Source organism: Labeo rohita, chromosome 12 (assembly GCF_022985175.1).
Source record: "Labeo rohita strain BAU-BD-2019 chromosome 12, IGBB_LRoh.1.0, whole genome shotgun sequence".
NCBI classification, from domain to species: domain Eukaryota; kingdom Metazoa; phylum Chordata; class Actinopteri; order Cypriniformes; family Cyprinidae; genus Labeo; species Labeo rohita.
The window spans coordinates 11150432-11171842 of NC_066880.1; the positions used below are offsets into that span (position 1 = coordinate 11150432).

Here is a 21411-nt window from a genome sequence, read left to right on the forward strand (position 1 = left end):
TGTCTGTCTATCATCTGTTTATCTATCTGTCTTTCTATCTATCTATCTATCTATCTATCTATCTATCTATCTGTCTATCTATCTATCTATCTATCATCTGTCTGTCTATCTATCTGTGTCTGTCTGTCTGTCTATCTGTCTATATATCCCTGTCAAACAAGTTTGTTACAAGAAACTATCATCTTGACATAATAAAACTGTCTGTGACTGCCCTCTAGTGCTCAAGTTGGGTAAAATGTTTTATGAAAGACAATTGAAAACCAAAAGAACATTTATTATCCTTCTCATAATTCACACATTTACTTATTACAGTTCAGCTACAGTATTTCACTCTGCTAGCAGAGTTGCTGTTCTTTCTTATAAAGTGCAGCTTGATAGACATACATTATATCCAGTAACTCAAATAGAACTATTTCAGAACCACCAGCAGAGATAGCTGTCAAATCCACCAGAGGAACAAATGAAATGTTATAAATGTAATCAGCCATTTTACAAATGATTCTTGGTTATTGCATTTCCAGCAAATAAAAAATGAAAAAAATATTCCAGCAAATATTTTATCTACTTTCATGATCAAATCATGCTCACCCCTGTTCTTTACATACACTGTCCAGCTTTGTTTGATATCTTCTCGAAACCTTAATAACTATAACCACATTCATTAAACCAGAATAAAATTAAAACCAACCATGCTTTACAGTCTGAACTTACTTTAACCATCTTCATGTTCACTTTTCACTTATAACCATCTTCACATTCACTTTTCATCTAAATATCCTTCATTTATGGATCAATCAAAAACACAATTAAAGAACATCAGGATCTACATGATGTTCATAAATTAAATTTAAAAAACAAAAGTAAGGAAGACAGAAATGACAGATTACATTGTTCCTGACTTCGCAGCAGCTTGATCTGTAATGGCCCGGTTTTCACTCATCTGTCTCGCGGTGGATTCATCAGCGTGAGACTGGCTCATAATGGATTGTTTCTTGGTGGACTGGTTGGTGGTAGACTGACTTGTGGTTGAGTGGGAAGCAACAGACTGTGACGTGATGGATTTTGTGGTCTTGGCCTGCTTAAATGTGGTGTGAATTGTCTTCTTCCTCTTGACGTGGAGGATCTCCATAGCATCAGGATTGACTCCTGGCTGCTGGAACTCCTTTGTGGTCTCCGTCTGTTCTGTGGTGGATTCCTGTTGATCCTGGAACTCCTGCTGTCTCTGGAGCATCTGAGACAGAAGAAATGCATTATGAGGGAGAGGAAATAGAGGCAATTTGGTAATGTGGTAAAATTGTAAAAATGTCAAATTGCTCTGTTCCTGTATATTGAAGCAGCATTTGATTTGACTTGAAGGCCACTGCCAACTTAACATGCCTTCTAAGACAACTTGTTTTAGCCAGGTTTTGGAACAAAGCAAACAAGTCATATTTAGATAATGTAAAATACTGTGATGTAGAGTTGTGTCTCACCATTAGCTCCTGATACTTAGCAATAGCCTCGTCAGTGGTCACTCCTTCAGCAAGGCCAAGTTCTGCTGCACGTCGGGCCATTTCTGCCTTATGAGAGCCTGGTGGGGTCCAGCCCACACCTTTAATCCAGTTCAAATCTGATTTGTAGTTCACCTGCAACCACAGAGTCACATTAGCATACAACGGCAATAATACAGTTTGTCATAACTCAGTGAATAATCCCAAAACTGTTCTCACATCGCTCTGCAGCTGGTAGGCCTGTTTAGCGTGTTTAACGTTGAGCTGATTAGGATCGCAGGTGTAGTCATGAAGATGCTGGCGATAGTTGAGGTTGCTGAGCTGAGCCTGGCTCTTCTTAGCATGCAGGAACTCAGGCTGGTCACCATGGATCTTAAACTGAGAGCGTGTCTCCTGGAACTGCTTCTTGTACTCGTTGTCGCTCTGCAGCTTCCCTACAGCCAGCGAGTGTCTGATCTTGGGGTCATCCTCAACACTGAGGAGGCCGACCTGCTGACCCTTCCCTTTGACAAATGCCTCCTTGTAGCGGAACTGAGAAGGAATGGTACAACACGATATTAAAATACAATTGTAAAGCTGGGTTTTCTTTAAGAAAACAGTTCATAATTTGGCAAATTTTGACTTACATCACTAGCAATTTCTCTGGAGGTTTTGGCTGTCTGGAAGGGAATGGCATCTAACCTGAGGTCGTAACCTGCAGTTTTTACCTGCTCACCTGATTGTTTATACACTTTCTGCAAAATGAAAGAGAAAATGGAACATAGTATGAAGTATGTACACTATCTTACATGTTATTGTTGGAAAGTTTTTGCTACTTAAATTTTTTTTTGATTTCTGAAGGATCATGTGGCACTGAAGATGGGAGTAATGGCTTCTGAAACTGCCATCACAAAAACAAATCATATTTGAATACATTTTAAAACTGTCTATAGTTTTATAAGAAACTACGGTTTTAAAAGAAATATAGTTATTTTAAATTCTAATAATATTTATAATAATATTTCACAATAACAGTTTTTATTGTAGTTTTCATCGAATAAATGCAGCCTTTAAAAGTGAAGCCTTTATGAAAAGACTTCTTCAAAGACAAACTTTTGAACAGTTGCATAATAAGAATGAAATACCTCTTTTAAGGTGAGATAGTGCAGGTGAATAGGGTAAAAAATAATTGCAAACTGATAATAATTGCAAACTTTTTTGCATTACAAGTTTTTTTTTTAAATGTTAGGATTAAATAGGCAAATGAGGCACTGTTTAATGAAATATGCACTAATTTGCATACATTTGCATACATATTTTGGCCTGCAGTGTCTCCCCTTAAGAGTATCAATCAGTAAACTTACATCGCTAATTTGCTGAGCGTTGACCTTTGCTCTGATGAAGTCAGGATGATCGGGAGGTAGCGTGTATTTGTGCATAGAGTCAGAGTCTCCAGACTTATACATCCTCTGAAACAAGACAAAACTTTTGTTATTCACATCACCCAAAACAACCAATGGAAACACACATTGGTAAAAGAATGCTGGGCGAAGTTTACCTCACTACACTGCATGTAGCTGTTCTTTGCGTGGATGATATCAGGTGAATCAGCAACTTGAGTGAACTTTAGACTGTCAGGATGTTGACGATACTTCTTCTACAGAAGGTAACGGTGAAGAAAAGCATTCACTGTTAACTATAATCTTACATGGTATGATTTAATACAGTATACTGTAATACTGTATTTACTTCACTAATATGATTAAAACTGGACATTTAAAAAGTAAAAAACAATGTTATCCATTGGTAAACCATTGGTTATGCATTACATTCCAAGGATTTGTTCACTTCCAGAATAAAAATTTCCTGATAATTTACTTACCCCCATCTTATCCAAGGTGTTCATGTCTTTCTTCCTTCAGTCGAAAAGAAATTAAGGTTTCTGAAGAAAACATTCCATGATTTTTCTCCATATAGTGGACTTCAATGGGGATCAATGGGATGAAGGTCCAAATTGCAGTTTCAATGCAGCTTCAAAGGGCTCTAAATGATCCCAATTGAGGAATAAGGCTCTTATCTAATGAAACGATTGGTCATTTTCTAAATAAAAAAATAACAATTATACAAGCAAATGCTTGTCTTGCATTAGCTTGACATCACACATTATGTAGTCACGTTGGAAAGGTCACGTGTGATGTAGTTGGAAGTACCGACCCAATGTTTACAAATCGAAAATGCAAAGAAAGTCAAACGCCCTTTACAATAGGTATAACAACGATGTCGGACGATTTTGAAGTTGGAAGGGAAAATGAGATGGAGCTTTTTGCCCTACCCTACCTTTTTGAACCAGAGTACACAGACGAAGAACTAACCACACATGACTTTTTCAATGTGATAATGTAATTCGTGAAAAATGACCGGTCGTTCCGCTAGATAAGACAATTATTCCTCAGTTGGGATCATGTAGAGCCCTTTGAAGCTGCATTGAAACTAAAATTTGGACCTTCAACCCACTGATCCCCATTGAAGTCCACCATATGGAGAAAAATCCTGGAATTTTTTCCTCAAAAACCTTAATTACTTTTCGACTGAAGAAAGAAAGACGAACATCTTGGATGACATGGGGGTGAGTACATTTTCAGAAAATTTTTACTCTGGAAGTGAACTAATCCTTAAGGAATGTAAACAGGCTCATTTTTGATTTCATGTTAAATTAAGTGCAACTTACATCACTAATGAGCTCTCCAGCCTTCTTTGCAGACTCCAGTTGAGGTGCACCTACTGAGTCCCAGGCCACCCCCTTCATGAAGTTCAGATCTGATTTGTATACATTCTATGAAAAATAAAGAAGACATGATTATAGTGATTGCCTTGTCAGTCTTCTGTTATGAAACCAAAAATCAAGATTAAGATCAACCATCAGCCATCTTTCTAACCTGGCTCTGCAGGTCATATGCCTTTTTGGCCCATTGCACCTTTATATCATCAGGTAGGACTGTGTAAGAGTGTAAGTGAGTCTTGTAATCCTGGTCACTGGCTAAGGCCTGGGCTTTCTTGGCATGAACCAGGTTCACCATGTCTAGAGGCAGCAGGTACTGGCCACTAACAGATGCAGCATCTTTGCGATAATGCTGGTCACTCTGCAGACGACCCATCTCTAAGCAGTGCATTAGGTTCGAGTCTTCATGAACACTACGAGCACCAATGTGCTTGCCCTTCTCTAGTAGATGGTTGTGCTTGTACTGGACCTACCAAGGCAAAAGAACATGTGAACTGGAGTTTATCAAAGCTGATTTTGACCATAGATGTTTATGTGTGTAAATTTAGAGAGGGTATTCTTACATCACTAGCAATGCTGGTAGAGGCTTTGGCAGCCTGGAACGGGATATCCTTCATGGTGAGTTTATAACCCTGAGCTCTGAGCGTATGCCATGACTCCTTGTATTTAACCTGAAACAAAACAGAAAATGTTCAACCTTTTTTCTTTAACGTCTTGCATGTGGGTTCTATTTAATAGTTCTTCTTTAGAATATCTTTAAAATGAGCTATCGACTTGAGTTTGAAATAGGGGATTTTTTATGATGTAGCAATATCCATAAACACTAAAATAGACTTGGAAGGCTCATCTTACATCACTGAAGTTAGCAGCGTTAATCTTGGCCTGGGTGATTTCAGGTCTCTCGGCAGTAATGGTGTAGTTGTGCCTGAAGTTCTCGCCCTTTTCTTTGTACAAGCGCTAAATAACATCAGACCAGACCACAAAACATTATAATCCTTGTTTTGCTGGAAATAATAAAACACTGAAACAATATGGGAATGTTCTCTTACCTCATTAGTGATTTTACTACTGGTCTTAGCGTGCACAATATCTGGAGAATCCGTGACAGATGTGTGTTTGAATGAGTAGGGCTGCTGGCGATACTTTTTCTGTTAGGCAAAAGAAATACATAATAAATACATTTATAACGCAAATTAAAAACACAAAATAACATTCAAAAGTTTGGAGTCTGTAAGATTTTTGAAGCTTTTGAAAGAAGTTTCTTATATCCACCAATGCTGCATTTATTTTAGCAAAAGTAGACTAAAACTGCAGCATTTTGAAATTATCCATCTTATTTTTCCCATAACAACGAACGCTGGCATTTGTACATTTAATATGTCTGGCTTCCGGTGTCATTCGCTTCCAGCTATTGTTAGCTGATATAAATTCTGACTTTTTTTTCTCAGAATTGTGAGGTATAAACTTGCACTTACGAGTTATAAAGTCAGAACTGCGAGATATAAACTCAAAATTGCGAGATAAAAACTCACAATTCTAACTTTTTTCTCGCAAATGAGAGTTTATAGCTCACAATTCTGATTTTTTGCGCAATTGCCAGTTATAAAGTCCAGTTTTGAAGGGAAAAAATGACTGATATGTTCTCAAAATTGCGAATTTATATCTCAATTTTTATCTCGCAATTGCGAGTTTATATCATGCAATTCTGGCTTAATTTCTCAATTCTTTACAATTCTGAGAATAAAAAGTTAGAATTGCAAGATGTAAACATGAGATAAAAAGTCACAATTACCTTCATTTATTTTTTATTAAAGGTATAAGACATTTAAATTCAAATCTTTTTTTCTCAGAATTGCATAATACAAACATGCAATTCTGACTTTTTTCCTCAGAATTATGTGATTTAAACTTGCAATTGCAAGTGATAGTCAGAATTGAGAGATATAAACTAACAATTGCGAGATAAAAACTCACAATTCTGACTTTTTTTCGCAAATGAGAGTTTCTGATTCAGAATTACAAATTTATATCTCACAATTTATATCTCGCAATTGCGAGTTTATATCACGCAATTCTGACTTCATTTCTGCCTTCTGACTTCATTCTGACTTTTTTGCGCAATTGCGAGTTATGAGGGGGAAAAAGACTGATACTAAAAAGAATACGTTCTCAGAATTGCAAATATCTCTCAATTCATATCTCGCAATTGCTCACGCAGTTGTGAGTTATAAAGTCAGAATTGTGTAATTTAAACAGTAGCAAAGTATAAAGTCAGAATTGTGAGATATAAATTTGCACTTACGAGTTATAAAGTCAGAATTGTGTGATATTAGCTCGCAATTGCGAGTTATAAAGTCGGAATTACGAGCTATAAACTAACAACTGCGAGATAAAAACTCACAATTCTGACTAGCAAATTAGTGTTTCTGACTCAGAATTGCAAATTTTTATCTCACAATTTATAGAGTCCATATCACGCAATTTTCAGAAGAAAAGTTAGAATTGTGAGTTTATATCATGCAATTCTGACTTCATTCCTCAGAATTGCAAGTTTATATCTCACAATTCTGGGAATAAAAAGTCATCAATTGAATGCATCCTTGCTAAATTAATTTTTCAAGAAAAATCTAACTTTTGAACAGTAATGCAGATGACTATGCTGAAACAAGATGTTAAAATCTAAATAGCCATTCATACCTCGCTAATTAGATCTGTGGCCCGTTTGGATCCCTCAATCTGTAGGGCACCAGTGGCAATCCAGGCCGCACCACGAAGGTAGTTCAGATCAGAGCGGTAGATTTTCTATTGCATAAATAAAATGTTTAAGAGACATCTGTGGAACAATGAGCATTAGTAATACAAGTCCAAGTGTATTGAATAAGCCATTACCTCACTCTGCAGTTCATATGCTCTCTTGGCAGCCTGCACTTTGAGGTCATCCGGCAGTGTTGTATACTTGTGCAATGTAAGTCTGTAGTCCTGATCACTGACCAGAGACTGGGCCTTCTTAGCGTGGAGCACATCCAACATATCCATTGGTAGATGGAACTGAGAATGCACGCTCGAAGAGTCCTTTTTGTATTTGAGCTAAGGACATAGGAAGTTGATCAATCACTTGAGCATAAACTTTTGAACTCATATTTGTGGTACTTCATTCCTTGCTCATTCTGCTGGAATACTCACATCACTCTGTATATTTGTGGCATGCACTGAGTGAGCAATGTTTATGTCATCCTGTAGTCCCTTTAGCCCAATCATCTTCCCTTTTGTCTTCTCAAACTGTGCCTTGTATTTTTGCTGGAGGTAAACATTTATACAGTTAGACAGACGGATAAACAGAACAAACTGTAATTTGTCTATTGTGTACAAAATACTCACATCGCTGAGGATTTCTCCAGAAGATTTGGCTGCTTGGAATGGAATAGCATCCAAGCGCAACTTGTAGCCACCATCTCTGATCTTTCTCCAGGACTCTTTGTAGTGTGACTATTTAGAAAAGAATTCTAGTTTTAGCAGTTTAATGTGGAAATTAATTTGTTTGTGCATGGGTTTAATAGGTTCGGGAAAAGGAACAGCAGTGTGTGTAATGGATTCTCACCTCACTGAGGTTCATGGCATTGATCTTAGCTTGCACATGCTCTGGAATATCTCCAACCAGTGTGTACTTGTGCATTTCGTTCTCTCCTTTCTCTCTGTATAATCTCTATTAAACATGAAGGTATCTCACATGTTCACAATCACATACATTGCCTCCAATTCAATACATAGATAATTGTATGTGTATAAAATGAAGACATACATCAAGAACCAGTTTGCTGCTGATTTTGGCCTGGACCATCTCTGGTGTATCCTCCACGCTGGTGAACTTCAGAGCACTCACATCCTGTCTGTATTTTTTCTGGAACAAACACAACACATGGCAAAGATTTATATCAATTGTCAGTGCTAAGAGATGTAGAGTGTGTTTTGAATTTATTGTAGGAACTGTCTCTTGGGTGTACGGCCCCCAAGGTCTTTCATTTCAAGGACGATATGGTTCAATCATTTCATAATACCTTTAAACAGATGCGTAATCGAAATTCTATCCCCAGGCATGTGCTTCTCTATTTTAGCTGAGTTTAACATCTGTACTTAAAGTGAAGTGCATCTAATAATAGTCATGGCTTCTATCATAAAAGCAGCTCTTGATGTCATAACGTGTCTCTGTTTTAAATTCAAATTTTTAAATCATTCTGTTTGTTTCATATCTCCAGATTTAAATTAATATCAAATATTCTTTAGTTAATAAAAAAAGCAATAGCAAAATACTCTTCTAGCCAGAAATGTCAGATTTCTAAAAATTAACATTATTTAACAATATAAATTTTAATATAGTTCTCAGCAATGTGTGCTGATACAAGGTTCTAATAAAATATACAAGGTGCTGATGAAATGAGAAAAGTGTTCATTCCTATTCCTGCACCTGCTAAATATAACCTATCACCTAAGCTATTTGCTATGCAAGCATTTCATAACTGCTCTTCTAGTGGTTGTGTATGCACTTAATTTTCAGAGAGACCTGCTGATGACCTAAAAATCAAGTGACTCCTCAAGTTGCTTGATTTTAGGAGCTGTAAGATGAAAAACTATTACATTAAGTGTCTATGGTTGGTTATGTTCATGAGAGGTCGATCTGTACCTCACTAGCTAAATCTGTAGCTTTTCTGGCCTGCTGTATATCCAGGGATCCAGTGGTCTCCCATCCCACCCCTTTCATCCAGTTCAGGTCAGAGCGATACTTTTTCTGTGAAGAAAACAAAATTTTGATGCATATGTGACCCTGGACAATAAAACCAGTCTTAAGCAGCACAGGTATATTTGTAACAATAGCCAAAAATACAATGTATGGCCCAAAATTATTGATTTTTCTTTTATGACAAAAATCATTAGGGTATTAAGTAAATATATCAATATATAAATATATGAAAACTTAATTTTTGACTAGTAATATGCATTGTTAAGAACTTCATTTGGACAACTTTTTTCAATATTTTGATTTTTTTTCAATAGTTTCAAATAGTTGTATCTCAAATAGTTGTATCAGATGATGCATGAATCTCAATTTTAAAAAAAATTGACCATTATGACTGGTTTTGTGGTCCAGGGTCACGTATAACTCAGGGTCAGAAATTAACTTTTTCATTAGGGGCAATATTTGCCCCCTGGAATTGATTTCCAGGGGCATTTTTTACATTTGGCAATTTTTTTATACACCATATTATTATAAACACCATAAGATATTTTAAGCTGTCAATAACAATAGACTGTTTAAAATTGTATCTAAATTATACATGTAAAAAACAGGAGCTCACAGGGCTGCAATAATTATGACAAAATATTAATATTGTAGATTATTGCTTTTTATATTGTAATAATGACTATTAATATTGATATAGAAAACAATATAAAATGTGCGCCGTCATCAACAGCTCCAGCGTTTTCAGCGCTGACTAATCTACAGTAAGCACCTCTAATTGGCCAATGCATTTCTACATTCAACAGAAACAAGTTTGATTGGTTATAAGGCTTAACACTGCACAAAACAGCATGTAAAAGCTAATGCAGTGTGAGCGAATCTAAATGTAATCTAAATGTTTTCTAAATGTTACTTTTTAAAAAAATAATGTTCACATATTATTTTAGTCAGGACAGCCGTAATACGTTGTTTAACTGTGCAGGGCATTTTTTTGCCACTTTGTCTTGTATTTATGGGGCATTTTTGTTCATTTTGGTGGCATTTTTACCACAAGCACTCGTCAATTTCTGACCCTGATATAATTCCAAACAATATGCATGTTTTGGCTTTACAAGTCATTAAAATGAATGCTGGGAATGCTCTTACATCACTCTGTAGGCCGTAGGCTTTCTTGGCCCATTCCACCTTCATATCAGTTGGCAAGATGGTGTAATCATGTAAGAATGTTTTGTAATTTTTCTCAGTGGCCAGTTCCTGGGCTTTCTTGGCATGGGTGAGGGTCATCATATCAAGTGAGGCACTGTATTTGGTCTTGGCGTCCTCATACTCTTTCTTGTAGTTGAGGTCACTCTGGAGTTTGGTGGCCTTGGTTGAGTGAGCCAACTGAGAATCACCTGACACAGTCTTCACGCCAATCATCTTCCCTTTTGTCATCTCATAATCTTGCTTGTACTTCACCTAGACACATATGGAATATCAGTAATGGTACATTAGATCAGTCACTATACGTGAACTTTCAGTCTTTCTGAGTGCTAGGTGAGTTATGTGAATCAGTAGGGTGTGTCAGTATTCACTCACATCACTGGCAAGATCTCTTGTTGTTTTGGCAGCGAGAATTGAAAGTGTATCCAAGCCTAGTTCAAAACCCTTCTCCCTCTGCTCCTCCCAACTACTCTTATATGTTTTCTGAAAATCACCAGTTTAAAAACAGGCGGTGGGTTGTTAGTTCATGTGTGGGTTATTGGTGCAACATAAGCAACAGGTTCAAGTGAATCAGTTCATACCTCACTGAGAAGCTCTGCATTAGCTTTGGCTTGCTTGAAGAGAGGCTCATCTTTGCTCATAGTGTACTGGTGCATTGTCTGTTCAGTACCCGCTTTGTACGCCAGCTGAGGATGAGAACAGGCCAATCAGTCTCAGACAGGACTCCAGTTAAATGAGAGAAATATCCATTCGGATGGATCATATCTTACCCCACTCTGCAGCTCTTGGCTCTTCTTAGCATGTATGATGGAAGGAGTGTCTGCTACTTGTGTGAATTTCACTCTGTCGACCTTCTGGCGGTACTTTTTCTATAAAGAGGTGGAAAACGCACACTTAGAGGAAAATTCCAGTATTGTCTTCCTGGTGAAGACCAAAGAAATCTTGTTTGTAAAGTTAGCCTATGAAAATCCTGGTGACCAGATATGTGAGTCTAATCAGTAGAGAATCAAAATTTTGTGATGACCAACCTCACTGACTAGTTCTCCTGCTTTCTTGGCTTGTTCTACATCCAGGCAGCCATCAGCTTCCCATCCAACTCCTTTCATCCAGGTCAGGTCTGATCTGTACTGGTTCTAAAAGAGCCAAATTAAATATCCACATCAGGGTCAGAAATGTACTTTTCCATTAAGGAGCAATATTTGCCCCCAGAATTGATTTCCAGGGGCATTTTTTTACATTTGTGAGGGCAATCACCTTATTATTATAAAAACCATATGTTGTTTTTAATGTCAAATACTTATATTTATCCAGTTACTTTAATCAATATCTTAAATTGCTGTCAATAACAATAGACTGTTTAAAATTGTGTCTAAATTATACATGTAAAAACATGCAGGGCTGCAATATTATGACAGAAAGCATTATTGTATATTATTGCTCTTTATATCATAATAATGATTATTAATATCAATTTAGAAAACAATATAAACGGTTTTTGTTTCGTTTTGGTCAAGTCACATTCTAGCTTTATAGACAAACGACATTAGCCAAGTCTAGCACACATTATGCAAAAACGCATTTGATTGGTTATAAGGCTCAACTCTGCACACAACTAATGCAGTGTGAGCTAATCTAAAAGCAATTCCGCAAATTGACACTTTTCATTAATTTTCACATTTCATTTTAATCGCGACGGCTGCAAAACGTTGTTTAAATGTGCATGGGCATTTTTGCCCCTTTGTCTTGAATTAATGAGGCATTTTTGTTACAAGCCCTTGTTAATTTCTGACCCTAATCTACACAGCATGCATAAAGGTACATAATGTGTATCAGATCTTCAAACAGACAGACTTTTTTCCTCTTACATCACTCTGAAGTTGGTAGGCTTTCTTAGCTTGCTGCACTTTCATGTCATCAGGCAGGACCGTGTAATCATGTAACTTCTTCCTGTAATCCAAATCACTCGCAAGGGCCTGAGCCTTTTTAGCATGACTCAGATTCACCATGTCCAGAGGCAGATTGCACTTGGATTGAGTCTCCTTAGAATTCTTTTTATAAGCGACCTATGGCAAAAAAAAAAAAAAATGTTTATTTGTTTAGGCTTAATAGCATCTGAAAAATCTGAGATTGCACATTCATATTAATGGGGAAATACACTTTTGTTTAACTTAACCTGACTTACTACTCGGGCTTACCTCACTGCTAAGTTTGGCCACCTGAAGGGAGTGCAGTGTTTTGGAGTCACTCACATCCATTCCGATGGCTTTGTCTTTGTTCTTTGCATATGCTTCCTTATACTTGATCTGTGCAGCCCAAGAAATCAAATCAACTCAAGGAAAATTTTAATGACGTTCATATATAAACATTGAACATTTGACTCTTACATCACTAGCCAGGTCTCGAGAGGCTTTGGCAGCTTTGAATGTCAGTGTGTCCAGGCCGATTTCACATGCTTTGGATTTGTTCTTCTCCCAGTTCTCTTTGTATTTGATCTGTGAACGTGCAGGAAGACGACACTTAACAACACAATCAACACCTGTGAACTATATATATGGATGACAAACAATGTGGCAATGTTCTGGAATGTGTGAGTATAGGCTTACATCGCTAACAAGCTCTGCATTGGCTTTGGCCTTTTTAATTTCTGGCGTATCTTGAGATAATGTGTACTGCGTCTTTGTCTTCTCATAGTCAGCTTTGTAGTTCAGCTTAAATGAGAGATTATATGTGAGGCTTAAGTTATGTTATATTAAATTCACTTAAACACTCAATGACAAGGACAAATTAGACTTACATCGCTGAACTGATGGGCATTGATTCTGGCTTGCACAATTTCAGGAGTGTCTGTAACCTGGCTGTATTTCAGCTTGTCAATATGCTGTCTGTAGTTTTTCTGTGTAGGGAAAAGACACATATTTAGATTAACTTGCATGTTGACAAGCATGAAGCTAATTCGGCAGCACTATTCAAGCAAGTCAGGATGGCATAATTACTGAAAGACAATAAGTTTATAGCTACAACAATGATAGACTTACGTCTTTGAGTGGCTCCAGTTTTTTCTGTGACTGATAGGATGGAGTGATGGTAGCTGGATAATTGTACTCATTCTGCACATGCTTCTCCTGCTCATATTCTGACTTGTAGGCAATCTAAAATTTAGATGGTATTAGAGAATATGTAAACACTCTGATTTATGCCTGGCAATTCTATATGGCAATATAGATTCTAAAGAAATAAAAAACAAGTAGATAGAATAGAAATAGAATAGAGAGTGCCTGTGCAATTAAATATGAGCACACACACAAAAAAATATGTATGAGAAGTAAAATGGCTTTTGTCTTACATCACTGGCAAGCTTTCTGACATTCATGGCATGCATGGTCTTCTTGTCAATGCCACCGCCCTCATAGTGCCCCTTCATGTGATTGGTGTAATTTTCTTTATATTTATTCTGCAATGACAGGCAGAGTGAATGAGCTTGCTAATGACTGCACACAAGTGCCCAGCACAGCAACACCTTAAATATAGAATATGCTGTCATTCTTTGTATATAGCAGTCATATCACTGGCGAGGCACTCACATCACTGGTATACTTGGCGATCTTTGACACATTCTTGAACTGTGGCGTCTCGCAGTAGTTGATGCTGTGGCCTTTGGTGGTCTCGAGGTCCTTCTTGTATTCAACCTGCATAACGGGAGGATATGTGTGTCACGTAGGCAATGATGTTGTGGAATTTTAAGTCTCTATCACTTGTGCTGCATAGAGAAAACCATGTGCCCTTTTGACATTTGCTTGTAAATCAGGGTAGGATGAGGATGCAGAATTGTTTATGGCGTCATCAGGTATACGCTGTGGCATGCAAAAGGATCTACTGGTCAAGTGAGAGGGTGAAAATAGAAAGATTATGTGTCCCCTGGGCTTGTGTGTTGTCTTTGTTTATGTCTGTGAGTAGCTAGGCTCATAGGATGTGGAGAATGCAGGTGTGGAGACGTTATGTCTGACTGAGCTGATGACAGATGAGTTCACTGACCCTCTCTTTGTCTTTTTGCACGTAGAAAGCCATGTTACACATTTTCAGCTAACTAATCAATGCTGTTTCTAAATGTGTTAATGGGCAAAAGTAAATACAGTTAAGGTCAAAAGTTTACATACACCTTGAAAAATCTGCAAAATGTTAATTATTTTACCAAAATGCCTGTTATTTTTTTTATTTAGTACTGACCTGAATAAGGTATTTCACATAAAAGATGTTTACATATAATTCACAAGAGAAAATAATAGTTACATTTTAAAAATGACCCTGTTCAAAAGTTTACATACACTTGATTCTTAATATGCTTTGTTGTTACTTGAATGATCCACACTTTTTTTTTTTTTTGCCTGCTGTCTGCAAGAAAAATCATTTAGGCCCCACGAATTCCTTGGTTTTTCAACATTTTTGTGTATTTGAACCCTTTCCAAAAATGACTGTATAATTTTTAGATCCATCTTTTCACATTGAGGAAAACTGAGGGACTCATATGCAAATATTACAAGAAGGTTCAGACGCTCAGTGATGCTTCAGAAGAAAACAACGCATTAAGGGCTGGGGGTGAAAACTTTTGGAATTTGACATTCAGGGTAAATTTAACTTATTTTGTCTTCTGGGAAACATGTAAGTATCTTCTGTAGCTTCTGAAGGGCAGTACTAAATGAAACAAAATATGATATTTAGGCAGAATAATCTTCATTCTGTTTGAAAGTTTGCACCCCTAGCTTTTAATGCATCAGTGAGCATTTGAACCTTCTGTAATAGTTGCATATTAGTCCCTCAGTTGTCCTCATTGTGAAAAGATGGATCTTAAAATCATACAATCATTGTTGGAAAGGGTTAAAATACACAAAAACTGCACAATTTGTGGGATTCATGAACAATTATCACTAAACAAAATATATATATATATATACAGCTGTAGATCATTCAGGTAACAACACAGTATTGAGAATCAAGAGTATGTAAACTTTTGAAAGGGTAGTTTTTATAAATTCAGCTATTATTTTATCTTGTGGACTTATTCAGGTCAGTATTAAATAACAAAATAACATGCATTTTGTATGATCCCTCTTATTTTGGTGAAATAATTAACATTTTGCAGATTCTGCAAGGTGTATGTAAACTTTTGACCTCAACTGTATGCCCTCCATTTGTTCATCTGCACTTGATGTACGCAATGGACCAAGGGCGTAAATCGCTCACCTCGCTCACAAGCTTGTTGATCTTGCGTGCACACTTCAGAGTCAGGTTGTCGTCAGTGTTTAAAGTGTGGTATGCAGAAGATCCCTTCATCTTGTTCAAATCCTTCTTGTATTTCAGCTGCAGGTTAAACATGGAGAGAGGGGGATGAGAAAGGTGTTCAAATACAATCCCAGAAAGTGCTCAATCTACTGTTTAGGATGTCTGATCTGTCAGGATGAATTCCTGTGACATGAGAGAACATACACAATCAGTCATTTAGGCAGTCAGTGTGTCTAAATATGTCCTTTTGATGCCTCTAGAGTGACAACAGTGGATTACTGACAGGAGTCATGGGAGAAAATGCACATATTCCTCTTAGTGATGACAGGCCAAGGTGAGAAAACATTAACTGGGATTAGTGTTATTTTGGTATTATTTATATGCTATTACAGTTTTTTTTATTATTTTGGCTTGTATTTTTCTAGTTTTACATCCTGCTGCTGCACAAGTAGCATATATAATAACCTGTAGCAGATATATACAGGTGGAGCTGGGGATGGTGGAGGGTTTCAGAGGAACTTTGAAAGAGCTGCGAAATGCTCTAGTGAATGCAAACCTGCCATTAAAATGTAAAGAGATTTAAATATAACCCTGAGCGCTGACTGGGACAGAACCAGTCTATTTCCCACTGTGAAAAGTGGAACATCTAATATGACAGACCACTTTAGCAGCGATGATGCGCTGATACTCACATCACTGGCTATGTCATGGGCTTTCTTAGCCATCTGGTATCCAGGGGTAATCATAGCAGGGAAGCTGCCCTTGCCCTTTTGCTGTTCATATTCCTCAGTATAGGCATGCTAAAGGAATCAAAGACATTTATTATAACCATATGCGAGGATGTAACCACAAAGACTCTGTATGGCGCAGAAAGCACACTGTGTCACCTGACTGAAGTGTTCTGCATTCTCTTTGGCCAGAGCAAACTCTGCGGAACCGGCATCAGTGCTGGCTTTGCCCTTAATCTCCTGCTCGTATTTCTGTTGGTATTTCACCTGCACAACAACAACACTAGATTACAACTGGCATGCACATGTAGCTAACATTTACATGTGATTTACACATTTGGATACTTACTTTGCTGGCCATCTCGCCTGCTTTTTTGGCCACCTGGTATCCAGGAGTGAAGTGGGCAGGAAAACTGCCTTTGCCCCTCTGTTGTTCATAATCCTCAGTGTAGACATACTGTTTTCATGGAAGGAAATGCAAAATTTACAAATATGGATGATAATCCTCAGTGTAGACACATGCAAAATTAACGGATATGGATAAAAAAAAAAATCTATTCACTTACGTCACTGACAATCTTCCCCTGATTTTTAGCTAGAAGTACATCAGGAGTATCCGTCACAGTGGTGTACTTTGACACTCGTTCTTCATGGCCTTTTTTTATACTCCACCTGAATAAAAAAGAAAGGAATAATCAACTCAAAGTGCATCTGGTAGGACAGAAACTGAACTTTTCTGCAATGTAGATTTTACTTACATTGCTAGCCAATGTATTGGCTTTCTTTGCCATTTCATATCCTGGAGTGATCATAGCCGGAAAACTGCCCTTTCCTTTAGACTGCTCATATTCTTCGGTGTATTTTACCTTTGAATCAACATAAAACATAATTAAGAAACACAATTTGTGCCAAAACTAATCATATAAGCAGGGGTTAAGAGAAGGGCCACTAGATAAATCTGTATGACCATATAGTACCAGTCAAAAGTTTTTGAACAGTAGGATTTTTAATGTTTTTTAAAGAATTCTCTTCTGCTCACCAAGCCTGCATTTATTTGTTTCAAAATACAGAAAATGCAGTAATATTGTGAAATATTTTTACTATTTAAAATAACTGTTTTCTGTTTGAATATGTTTTAAAATGCAATTTATTCCTGTGATCAAAGCTACATTTTCAGCATCATGACTCCAGTCTTCAGTGTCACATGATCCTTCAGAAATCATTCTAATATACTGATCTGCTGTTCAAGAAACATTTCACTATTATTATTATCAGTATTTAAACCAGTTGCGAACAAAGGATTCTTTGATGAACAGAAAGATACAAAGATCAACATTTATCTGAAATAAAAAGCTTTTGTAAATTTATACACTATGCCATTTAAAAGCTTGGAGTCAGTACAATTCTTTTTTTGTGGGAAAGAAATTATAGAAATTAATACTTTTAGAAATGTGAAAAAGTTCTACTCAGCTGTTTACAACATAATAACATTAATTATGTTAATAACAATTAATTATTATAAATAAATGTTTTTTGCAAATCAGAATATTACAATGATTTCTGAAGGATCATGTGACGGTGTAATGATGCTAAAAATTCAGCTTTGAAATCACAGGAATAAATTTCATTTTAAAATATATGCAAATAGAAAGCAGTTATTTTAAACAGTAAAAATATTTCAATATTTTACAGTTTTTGCTGTACTTAAAATCAATTAAATGCAGGCTAGGTGAGCAGAAGAGACTTCTTAAAAAATAAAAAAAACATTAAAAATCTTACTGTTCAAAAACTTTTGACTGGTAGTGTATGTCCTGGACATGTCCTGGCTAGGAAATTGTAATTATCCTCATTTTAGCTTTTGGTCACAATTGGTTGATTGTGTATTATGCGTGCACACTATTGTTCAAACTACTTTTCAGTCATTACCTTAAGAATGAATAAAAACAATAGGAAAACAAAGCTAAAACCCAGATGTTTTAGGCAATTTAGACATCCCAGCCAGGACACGTCTACTCAATGCATTGCTTTCATATTTCGCTTAAGTGACCAGTATATGGAAATTGTGAGAAAATTAACCACAAAATCTTGCGGAAGTGTCACACAACAGGAAAAACTGTATTGATACATTCAGCTTTCACATTAAAGCTTATGGAACTCATTAGGCTACTAAAATTTTATGTTTTAAAATAATATAATAAAATGTTACATTTACTATACTTTAAATATATAATTATCCTATAATATAATATAATATAAAATAATTACTTGTGATCAACAGTGATTAGAAACATGACAGAATTGGCTACTACCACAGTTTCCTGAGAGAATCCTACACTAGATATAGTGTATAGTAAATTCTTAGATTTTTAAAACCATGCATGCCATGTAAGTCTGAAAGGTCAATTTGGAAATGTATCCATACGTCACTGGCCAGTGAGACTCCAGTCTTGGCATGTAACATCTCAGGTGTATCTGCTACCGAGGTAAACTGCGCCACACGTGTTTCATGGCCTCGTTTGTATTCCACCTGCAGCCCAAATTACCACATCAGGTCAATCTTTGTAATACATCATCATAGTTTATCCATTTATCAGTGCAGCAAAAAAGAAAGAGCCTCATTTTTCATTCTCTGAATCAGATAACTCACATCACTAATGGTCTTCTGTGCCTGGGTCACACGTACAATTTCCTGGCTGGTAGCACTGCCCGAGTAAAATGATTGTTGGCCCGCAAATTCAGTTTGGTAACCTTGCTGCTTTTAGAAAGATTAAAAAACAGTCACGTGTTATGTTAAAAAAATAGTCAACAGCTAAACATAATGCATTTATGCTACTATTTTTTTTAGGTTACACACCTGACTGGCAAGCTGGCTGGCCTTACGCGCTTGCTCGATTTCTTTTGATCGCATGTCATAGTGGAAAGTGGACATGAAACGCTCTCCTTCTTCTCTATATTTATTCTAAAAAACACAGAGGTATAAAGAAAGAAATGTTCGTAAAAATAAATAACAATGTAGTAATGATGAAATATCACATATTGTAAAAAGTAATTTTCAAAGACATCAGTGATGCTAGTGACTGCTATTTTCCCAAGGTGATTTTTCAGGGAAGAAATACAATTATACATGTGACTTTTAAGTATGGTGGTCTGCATTCTGTCAGTCTGCATGAAGGCCGCTTTAGAGCCCACTGACAGACAGGGGCAGCTGGGGATCCCACAGAGAGAGATTCAGAGAAAGAGAGAGAGGGAAAGGAAGCAAGAAAGGAAGAGAGGTAGGCCGTGTTCATGTGGTATAAATTTAAACAGCAAATACATAAAGAAGGCCAGAGGAGTATCATGTCACACCACAGAAATAACTGGAAGAGATGCAGTTCTCATTCCAAACCTGTAGAGTCACCAGGGCCTTTGAGCTCTCCTAAAAACAGACCTTTAACCCAGCTCATATAGGGGGTATTACAAGCAAAATGACCCATGTTCGATTCTTTAAATACTTTTGCTTGTAAATCATATTGCAATATTCAGACAGTAAAAACACTGACCACCACTAGCTCAGTGTCAGATTCTTTCAATCTGGAAGATTTTTTAAAGAAAGAAAGTACAATACTTTGTACTTTTGTACAAATACTTGTGTTTCAAAGCAGTTTATGAGCTCAAAATGTCTAAATATTTTAAAGTCTCAGTGAGAGTAAACCAACAAGATACTTTCAATTAAGCAAGCTAACAAGATAAATTAAACTTTGATCTTATTATATATATTCATTTATTTAAAGTGGTGTAATGTACAGTCAAAATAAGTCACCCTGAAGGAGTTCATTTTCCAATAATGATCAGCTGACTGTACATTATTCCTTACTTAATATTCATTATATTCTATTACAAACATCTGTTATTATATTGTAATGCACAGTCAACTGGTCATTATCACAAAATAAATCACCCCGAAGGAGTTTAGTTTCCGATGATGATCAAATGACTGTACATTACGCCTTACTTAATTTTTTTTATATTTTATATAAAAACACACCTCAGTTTAACAGCATTACCTTAGAAAAGGTACTTAGTTTCTTTACTATAGTACTTTATCAGATATACGGTACGTTTGGTTGTATTTTGTGGTGTCTGTGACGTAAACAAAACCTCACCTCACTGACTGCCTCAGATTGCTTCTTGGCATTGATGTTGACAGGGGTCTCATAAACACTGGTAAAGGTGTTGTTCTTTGGATTATGCCTATGAAATATAAGAGAAATAATTAGCACAATAAATGACTAAATTATGCCTTTAGCCATAAAGCAATGGAACATAATGCTGATTTATTAAAATACTGAGCCTTAGCTGTTACTAAAAAATAGATTCAAGCAAAATTTACTCAAAAACTTACACTTGGCAGTATGGCCTTTTCTGATGGCTGACAAAATTATTGGCAGTCAGAACCATCTTACAAATCTCACAGTGAAAACATGCTTTGTGCCAATTCTGAAAGAGAAAAGAGAGACAGGCAGAGTGTGAAAAAAAAAAGAATAACAGAAAACCTGATTAGACTTAACCAGACTTAATCATTTTTCATTTGTGAGATCTTTGAGACACACGTCAAAGACTTACCTGACCAATGAGATTGATCTTTTCCGCTGGGTACACCACAAACCCACACCTGGCACACTTTTGAACATTCATATTTGTATCAAATCAAACCAGAAAAATAAAAAAATAAGTTGTACGAAGCACAGGAAGGCAAGGCGTCCCAGACAGTCCCTTGTTCCCACTTGTGTCTCAGTCTCTGTCCTGTGTTAAACTTAGATCTGCTCTCTGACTACGACCGTGTCTAGTACATGTCAGTGGGTGCAGAGTTCCACCCCTCTTTAGCTGTTGTCGGTCAGCTGACTGGTTGACCAGCTGTCAGTTACTTGAAAGGGGAGAGAGATGTCACTGAATTGTAATCACGGAGTTGTTCACTTTGAGTACATTAGTCAGAGCCTTCAGACGTGCTTTAAATAGGTAAATGAAGTCACGGCTAAATCGTTGCATGCGTTCTGAAATGCCTTACTTTCTAGTCTATGTGCTGTCATGACTTCCGTCATTTTCTCAATTAAGATTGTATTGTTCATTCTGTCATATACAACATAACCTTTAGATATTGTGTTTAAGTCATTCTAAAAATATGGTGACAAACAAGCCCACTGACATTCAGCCTTAAAAAAAAATATTTTTTAATGTACAGAA

The 21411-nt window shown here is 36.6% G+C and overlaps 1 protein-coding gene across 3 annotated transcripts; it reads right to left on the reverse strand.

The window, feature by feature from the left end:
• Positions 1-253: 253 nt before the first annotated feature.
• nrap (nebulin-related anchoring protein) lies at positions 254-21002 on the reverse strand. Of its 3 annotated transcripts, XM_051124810.1 has the most exons (43): positions 20794-21002; positions 20573-20667; positions 20334-20421; positions 19046-19150; positions 18839-18943; positions 18614-18718; positions 16924-17057; positions 16758-16857; positions 16541-16648; positions 16351-16458; positions 16156-16263; positions 15425-15541; positions 13768-13872; positions 13530-13637; positions 13222-13335; positions 12981-13079; positions 12790-12894; positions 12571-12678; positions 12382-12489; positions 12052-12249; positions 11215-11319; positions 10957-11055; positions 10768-10872; positions 10562-10669; positions 10130-10441; positions 8927-9031; positions 8048-8146; positions 7847-7951; positions 7627-7734; positions 7432-7545; positions 7138-7335; positions 6946-7050; positions 5298-5396; positions 5101-5205; positions 4812-4919; positions 4406-4717; positions 4198-4302; positions 3028-3126; positions 2834-2938; positions 2117-2224; positions 1710-2021; positions 1473-1625; positions 254-1231 (listed from the first exon to the last, which is right to left on the reverse strand). In XM_051124810.1, the coding sequence occupies exons 1-43, from the start codon at positions 20863-20865 to the stop codon at positions 884-886; spliced, it is 5607 nt and encodes a 1868-aa protein (XP_050980767.1). In that variant the 5' UTR covers positions 20866-21002; the 3' UTR covers positions 254-883. The 3 variants fall into 3 exon arrangements, with proteins under 3 accessions (XP_050980767.1, XP_050980765.1, XP_050980766.1); XM_051124808.1 differs by lacking the exons at positions 18839-18943; positions 19046-19150; positions 20334-20421; positions 20573-20667; positions 20794-21002 and having other exon boundaries at positions 16758-16863; positions 16950-17057; XM_051124809.1 differs by lacking the exons at positions 10562-10669; positions 18839-18943; positions 19046-19150; ... (1 more) ...; positions 20573-20667; positions 20794-21002 and having other exon boundaries at positions 16758-16863; positions 16950-17057.
• Positions 21003-21411: the final 409 nt, after the last annotated feature.